Below are 8,952 nucleotides of genomic sequence, written 5' to 3'. Positions count from 1 at the left end.
TTATTTTATGAGCTTAAAGCTTAAGCTTATAAAATTATTTCAAATAATTTTTTGTCACAACCCTAGTCATGGTAGTGTAGATGGTAGTGGTAGTTGCTGTCAGTATAGGTGTATGGTTGGTGATAGCGGTGGTAGTTGCTGTTGGTATAAATGGCTATGGTGATTATGGGTGGTGACTGTGGTAGTATGGCAGGCAGTGGATGTTGTGGTTGAATGGTAATAGAAGTGGTGGTGTTGGGTGTATAGGATGCAGAGGGTCGTGGTGCGTGGGTGGTGGTACAGGTAGTATGAGTTTGCCAAGAGAAGCTCCCAACTCCCTATATTGATCTACACCTATGAGTCTATCCATGAGGAATGGTAAGAAAGTAACATTACCTCCAGAGAAAGCTCAGCTGTTTTTAAGATTTCGTTAGGAAGCGTGTACTGCTTTTATTATCAGGACCCCCCATCCCCCCCCCCCTCTAAAAAAAATTAAACTTTTTGTATGTGTCCGCTACTAGAAACTGTGGAGTATTGTAACTGGCTAAGCAAGGGCATTTCAGTTGTGCTCACAGCCAGTTTCTTACGAGTATATAATCTACTATAGATCTTTTTTTTGTGTGTGTATTTAACTGTGTGTCTGTGTCTATGTGCGAGCCTGCCTGGCTGGGCAATAAACAAGGAGGATAGTCAAGAAGACAACACAAAAACAGAATACATTAATATGCTTTATTCAAAATAGTAGGAGGACAATTTTTTTCAAAGTTCAGAATTGAATGACAAAATAAGATGCATATAAAATAAAGATTTTGATTAGAATCAAATATGGACACGCGATATTAGGTTAAAGATAGACCGTCATTAACCCCCCCCCCTCAATTTATTCCAAACACTTTAATCTTCATATTCTACAATCCTTAAAAATGTTGAGGATGCATATTAAGTTTTCTGTACATAAATTCAAATAACAAGAAATGCAAATGATAACTTTTTATTCCTTTCAACATTAAATATACGCCATTGTATATGGCTATTAAGTAAGCTCATTTTTTAACATCTCGATATAAGGCCAGAAATTATTGCTTCTATATTCACTGCAAAACAAGACGCAAGTTAAAAAGCCTATAAGACAGTCCAGCTATCATACAAATGCCTTTAACAAGTCGATTTCCTTAATTCCTAGTGGACTTTTTTTTTTTATCCTATTTACAAGCTCGTCTTTTGAGAACACTCCCGTAACGTTTCACAGTACCAAAACTATATGCATATATTTTGTGTCATAACAATAACATTCTTTATCTAATAACTAAGGTTCACAGCCAATTTAAAAGGTTTCGTCATCGTTACATTCTCCCGTTTCATGGCCAAACACTGGAAGAGACGAGAAGCGAGAGCATGTCATTAGAATTGCTCTTGCTTAAAAATATCCAGTATATTAAATTCCCTTATCATCCAGTATATATAATACATAAAAAATCACAGAAAAATCATAATTCACTATAATATATTCATTAAAATATATAACAAATAAAAAAAATAACTACAATATATTCATCATCATATCAAATATACAATCAAACTAAGCAAATATACAGAACTATCCAAGAAAAACAAAAACAAATATTCTCATTTTACCTTCACAAGTATCACAGTACGGTCTCGTTGAGCCTCGTTCCCCATGGTGCTGTGATGGAGGAGGAGAATCTGAGGAGGCCTGCTTCGGGCAGTCCTCTGTGTCGTGGGCGTCGAAGCAGTCGCAGATGTCACAATATAATCTCGGAGCTACCACATAACGTCCATTTGGACTCATTCCATTCCTGCAAATATATATATACATATATAAACAATAATAAATAAAATTAATGTGTGAAGAGCTTTTAGTAATAAATAGATAATACCAAACCATATACTTTTCCGTGTTTTTCATGCACTGGTAAACAAAGATTACATCTATTCAATATCTAGTTTCTACATAACATTAACTTGAAAAGAACATATGACCAGCCATGAATATATGTGTTTTGTACTGATAAACCTTGCTAATAAAACCACATCCAAAGAGAATATGAAGTGAATCCATCATTATACTTAATTAAGTTCTAGCAAATTAATAAGGCCAAGAAGTCTTAAAAGAGCTTGTAACAAAAGATCCAATAACACTACAACAACAAAAGGGTTAAGTACTTACATATTAGCTTTAGTGTCGTCGGACACATTTCCAAGTTCGAAGATCTCTATGCGTGTCTTAAGCTCATCATTCTTTCGTTGCATGTCGACAATGACAGTATTAAGGAAGTTTACTTGTCCTTCTAACTGATCTTTTTCATCTTTCAATTCCTTCACAAAGTTATCTGCAAGTTAACAAAAGTAGCGTTAAAAGTGGTAATGCGTTCAGTGATGAAATTGTGAAACCAAGGGTCTGAAAACGGGAAATAATTTTACTCGTATACACTGCACTTAAAGTTTAAATAACTATACCAAGTCAGCCACAGTGGTTAGTTAATGCACGGTAAATACGCAAAATATAGACCTACCAGAATCAGTGTTGGTGATCTCTGTAGATGCCACTTGGACTCTGAGATCTACAATCTTGTTCTCCAAACTCCTCTTCTCCTTCTCCAGGAGATTGACTTTCGCTCGGAGGTTCCCCACGTTGCTGACCTCCTCCTCCATTTCCTTCGTCTTCTGAGCTTTCTCCTCTATGGTGGATTTGCTTGTCGCGAGTTGGTCCTGCAGTCCTACAACCTCCTCGATCAGGTTGAACTTCTCGGTCTCCAGCTCGCCGACACGCGCTTCATTGCTGGAGTAGGAAAGTCAAGGAGAATGTTTTTATTTCCCTTCCATGGGGTCCTCTGTTCGAAGAATATTAGCCAGCTGAGCTACCTAAAGGGTACGATGGCTCTATCCTGTCCTAGGAGCTCCCAATACCTAGAGTACATGTGACTTGTTTTCAATGTTCCCTTAGTACCTAAAATTACCTCCTATTGATAATATTGTAACTACTCAATAAAAAGCATGTCAAGTTTACAATAGGTTAAGTGATCAGCCCCTCCCTTTAGAGAAGAAGAAAAAACAAAACAAAAAACAGCATTTGCCAAGGAGACTGAAGTCCGAACTGGACTTCTGAAAAATAAAATGTTAAAAAAAATCTTGGAGGAAAAATAAATTTTAAAAAATATATCATTCTCTATCCCCCTAGAAGTATGACCCCCCTAAAACAGCAAAGGATCTACATATGACCTAAGAAAAGTACATACTGTAACTAGAACACGTTAGTACTCACATAGTCTTCCAAAATCATGACTTCCCTTCACACATTTCCAAGTCCTCAAAACACACTCAGAAAAGACTGTCCTTCACAGATGCCATCGTTAGGAAGGCACTTAATCGAGGCAGTAAAACAAAACGGCTTATAATGTGTATTTTACTCACGTAAAAAGATTAAATAGTCTCTATCTTTGAACTTGGAAGTAAATACAAATAACCAGGAGTAAAAAAGAAAATGATAATAACAAAAGTAAAATAAAAATATGGAAAATATGTGGTCTGACAAAATAAATTTTACTCAAAATATTGTCATCAAACTACAGACAGGTAAAGACAATAATCTTTAATATGTGATCTAATATGGTATTTAAACCAACACTAAAGACCCCTATTTATTTTAAGAGACATCTTCATGGAAAATAAAAACAAACAATTAGATAAAAAAATATGCAAACTATCACAAGGTAATAAAAAGTACTACACTAAATGGACTATGAGTCATCTCGTTTGCAATGCCAATCTTGCACAATACTGCAGATTCTTCTGAACTTTCAGCCCAATAGCACTGGTTTATCATCAACTACAATATACCATATTTCCCCTTAAGTGGTTCTAAACAACGTCCATTTTTGGTTAAGACAGAATAACACTCTTGTCTTCTCTTAAGAAAAGTTTATGCAGATAATATAAAAATAAATGAGATGTATCTGAATCCTACAATTCCCCTTGACAAAGAAACCAAAGTAACAATACGGAATTTCTAAAAATCAAACAGACAAATAATGACGCCTACAGAAAACACTTAAGATCTGCATTAGTTTATACAAGCCATTTTTATGCAAAGAAACTGAAACATGTACACAGACACACACATACAGTACATATATTCTGTATCACTTCAAAGTCAGTCCGGTAAAATAACAATAACTCTCACTAAGGCACAAAGAATGCTCGAGGTTAAGATCAAGGAGATATTCATGAGCACTTACGATATGGAACTATGGAGTCGTCATAATACATATTGCTTGTCGTCACACAAACAAGATTAAAGGTGAAGGAAGATAATTTTTTTTTTTTTTCTTTTTTTTAACTAAATGAGAAGACTGGTTATTAAAATCATTAGCTTTTTTAAAGTCGTGTGATTTGAGAGGACTGCTCTATATTTGCATCAACTTAATAAGATGTGAATTCATGAAAAAAGACTTTACAAAATATAAATAAAACAACTGTTGCTGAGAAAATACAATTCTCCTCAACAAATTCTATAAAGATATAATAAACAATTTACTGTAAATATAGTGAACTCATGAAATGGATAAGCAACTGATCCTCTTTCTCTCTCTGAATTCCCAAAGCAGACAAAGTCCTCATTCACTTTGGCTCGTCTTCCGCTAGACTGATCTTCACCTCAAACCTGGATCTTCGTCACATCAACTCACGGTATGTGATTCAATTTTTTTTTCTACATATATCTTTCAATCTTTTTATTTCTTTTCACTTTCTTTTTTTTACTTCATAGAGGAGGGGGAGGGGAAAGGAGAAGGAAAACAACAACAACAATCAAAGCTTCTCGCAGGTGCCCAGGTCGAGGTTTGTGGTCGAAGTCTGTGGACTTGTGGTGCGTTTCCTTGTCTCTGACACTAACTTGCGTAGAGACAGTAGGCTCGATTCTATCTGGCTATTGGTAGTATAGAACATTCTGATTAGTTACTATCTTCCTACAGCTATGGGCTATTCTCATCAAAGTTTTTGACAGTAGTTAAAACTTCTCTTTGAGGTTAGTGACTCTTATACAATAAAATATATCAAAACAGCAACAACAAAAACACTGCATCACTTCCAATAAAGTGAAGAAAAAAAGTTACATATACTATCATGAACTGTCATTGCATCATTCTTTTTGCTTAATCACTAATAAAAAATAACCTTAACTGTCTGAAAAATCATAGTTCATATATGGTTTTCAATCATGAAAAAATGACAGATATCAGGGAAAAAATATATATCTAGGAAGCTTTGCACGGGCTACATCTAACAAGGGCAGCAATTTGTACATCAACACAAAAGCCAGACAATTTCTGCACATACTGTCTCTAAGCAGGCTTACATAGCACAGAGCAACAAAGCAATGTACACGTGGCATTTTATTTTTCATGACCATCTAGAAAATAAATTACAGAGCTAAAACAACAGCCACAATTCAAAAGTAAAGCTTTTATCTTGTTCCATCCTATAACCATATCAATAACACTTGACTGTCACCCCACTCTCTTCTGGAAAGAGCTTTCAGACAAAGAAATATATAGAAAAAAAAATAGTAAAATAGATCATCAAGAGAAGAAATAAATGAAAAAAAGCTTTTTGGAATACTGTGTTCTGGTTGACATGACATGACATAACAGTATCTCTAGTATGCACCTCACATGGTTTGCATTTCACATTCAGTCTTATAACATCAGCCTTTTAAATCATTCCCCATGTACCAATATGTCCCAGTTACATAGTATCTAAAAGGCAGTCAGATCTCCAGTAAGGAATAGGAAGGCTATCCAAAATATGTAAGGTTTCCATGAGACATATACTAGAAAAAGCCTCTACTAAAAAACAATTTGGAAAGACGATATATATATATATGGACATGCGCCAACTTCCCCCTAAGCCTTGCACAAGACCTACCCAATATGCCAGGCATTTCTTACCTTACACAAATAAGTCCAGAACACTTGGATCTGACTCTTGACTAGAAAAAAAGAAAAAAAGTCCACTGGAATTTAACAACATCAGGATCAACCAAGGCATACCACTCCCAAAGAAAAAAAAATAGGAGAGAGAGGGTGAGACAAAGCAAAGAAAAGAAGAGAAGAGAAGAGAAGAGAAGAGAAGAGAAAAGAAAAATGAAAAGAAAAGTAAAAAAAAAAAAAAAAAAAAAAAAAAAAAAGATGCACAGAGCATCTCAATAGACATGATTGGTGTGGCGTGCAACTGTGCAAAGCAAGAAGATTCCCAACAACAGTATTGGTGTAGGTCTTATGTTCTTGTCCTCCGTAAGAGAACATCTGATCCTCAAAGGCAGCATGTTACTGCTGTTACAAAATACTGATAAAAGGCCACTGTCCCAAGTACTTACTTCACATATTTACAAAACAGAAACTTCATTAGTCACTTACACCATTCTATAAAACTGAAGTTCAAAAACCTGATCACGACTGTAAGAGAACAAACATCCTTCATGTTCTTTTTATGAACATTGTGTGTATAGGTATGCATGTGTATTCTTGATAAATGCATAACAAGTTAATATTTGTTTATATTGCATGTGTGTTTAGTATGTTTTTTTTTTTTTTTGTTGTGTGTGTGTGTGTGTGTGTGTGTGTGTGTGTGTGTGTGTGTGTGTGTGTGTGTGTGTGTGTGTGTGTGTGTGTGTGTGTGTGTGTGTGTGTGTGTGTGTGTGTGTGTGTGTGTGGATGTGGATGTGTGTGTGTGTGTGGATGTGGATGTGTGTGTGTGTGTGTGGATGTGGATGTGTGTGTGTGGATGTGGATGTGTGTGTGTGGATGTGGATGTGTGGGTATATGTGGGTGTGTGTGTTCATGTGTGCGAATACAGCTATCACCTTAAAAGATTTCACACAATTTACTGTAACATGGATAACTTTAGAGATATCACAAAAATGTACCATTCCCTGGATGCCTAGTGTTATGATATCGAATTTAGATATAAATAAACAAGAATATTTCCATCATTTTTAAATTAACTAATTGCAATTGAAATCATAAAAATCAACTAGATTAATCAAGCCCATTATATTTTCATTCCATTCTTGCAAATGAAAATTAATTCTTGTTCACAAAATTATCTGTGCAAACTATTTTCAACAGAAGTAGTAGATGTTCAAGATAATTTTCACAGCTCATACTCATAATATAGAAGTGATATATATATAATACCATTGCCTTACAGTCATGAGAAAAATATAGTTGATCGCAGTTTCAATGTTATGCGTCGTTGAATCCTTTGCCCAAATGTCGTATCTACTCAACCAACATTTTGAATTTCAGGAAACTAGCACACACTATTCATCAACTAGTCAACATTACCTGGCACTCACTAAGACTTCAAAAATAAAAAAGTATAATAAAATATAAAACATATAAATATATCTATATATATATATACTATATAATATATATAATATAAATATATATATAATAATATTATACATATAAATATATATTTATATTATATATAATATATATAATATAAACTAATAACTTAATATGATATATAGTATATATATATTATAACATACAATAATACTTAATACTGTATCATATATATATACTAATATACATATATAAAGTCAATATACACACATGCTTACACTCACTTCACTATTTATTTAATAATTTATATACATGATAGTTATATATTTTATATTATATAATATATATACTAATAATATATAATTTACATTTTTTATAGTATTTATAATATAATTATATATTTGATCAGTATAGTGTTAATATATATAGTAAGTATAACATATTAATATCATTATATATAACTGTATGTATATATACGTAATATATATTACATACTATATATATCATATTACATATATATATCTATAATATATATTACGTTAATATATATATTTATAATATAGACATATATAATATATATAATATATATATATTATATAACTATATATATATATTATCTATTACATATACGTTTATATATATATATATATATTATATCATATATATATATAATAAATATATTATACTAAATATATATAATTAATGTATATGTATCTCTCTAAGTATCTCATACATTAATATACTTCTATATCTATATATATATACAATAATCTACTATACTATATACTATAAATATATATATGTATATATATATATATTAGACATACTAATAATATATATATATCACATATATATTACTATATATATATACTATGTAATAGTAGATATATACTATATAATATATTTTATAATTATCTCTATATAAAATTATATATTGCAATATATTTCTATATATATATATTTAAATATGTGAATAATACTATTGCGTCTGTAATTTGCTATGGTTATGTTATTATTTTATTGATATATTTATACATACATTACATATACTTTAAATTTATTTATTGTATATACCTATATTACTAATACTATAATAATATATATAATATAATAATAGAGACATGATAATATATATACTATATAATATTTATTAATATGTAAATTTATGAATATATACTGACATAAATATAATATCATTATACTATACTTCTATCATATAACTATATCATACAGACATATAATATATATGTATATATAATATTATACTAACATATATATAGTCATACGTATACATGATTTTATATATTATACATATATATATATAACAAATTATCATATAATATATACTATATATTATATATAGTTATACTATATATATATAGTCTATATATTATTACATATATACATATTATAAGATATACTGTATACTAATAACATATAATATCCTATATATATATACTATAATATATTAAACTTGATATATATATATATATAGATATATTATATCTAGAAATAGAATAATTATATCTATTTAATTATATATTCAGTATATATATATATATATCCCCCCCCACATTACTATACATATATATTTCCTAAATAT

The 8,952-nt window shown here is 31.1% G+C and overlaps 1 protein-coding gene across 1 annotated transcript in view; it reads right to left on the bottom strand.

Moving 5' to 3' along the window:
* Positions 1–694: 694 nt before the first annotated feature.
* LOC122256789 (uncharacterized) overlaps positions 695–8,952 on the bottom strand; it is a 184,629-nt gene continuing 176,371 nt past the window's right edge. The window contains exons 25-31 of the mRNA XM_086553029.1: positions 5,946–5,986; positions 4,805–4,924; positions 3,725–3,826; positions 2,514–2,790; positions 2,168–2,330; positions 1,615–1,796; positions 695–1,350 (exon numbers count right to left, since the gene is read on the bottom strand). Coding sequence (XP_086409155.1) covers positions 1,304–1,350; positions 1,615–1,796; positions 2,168–2,330; positions 2,514–2,790; positions 3,725–3,826; positions 4,805–4,924; positions 5,946–5,986 — 932 coding nt within the window. The 3' untranslated portion in view covers positions 695–1,303. The remainder of the gene's footprint in view (positions 1,351–1,614; positions 1,797–2,167; positions 2,331–2,513; positions 2,791–3,724; positions 3,827–4,804; positions 4,925–5,945; positions 5,987–8,952) is intronic.

This window comes from Penaeus japonicus, unplaced genomic scaffold (genome assembly GCF_977035675.1).
Source record: "Penaeus japonicus unplaced genomic scaffold, GWHDUDI00000001_assembly GWHDUDI00000027, whole genome shotgun sequence".
NCBI lineage: Eukaryota > Metazoa > Arthropoda > Malacostraca > Decapoda > Penaeidae > Penaeus > Penaeus japonicus.
This window is presented reverse-complemented; position numbering and strand designations above follow the sequence as displayed.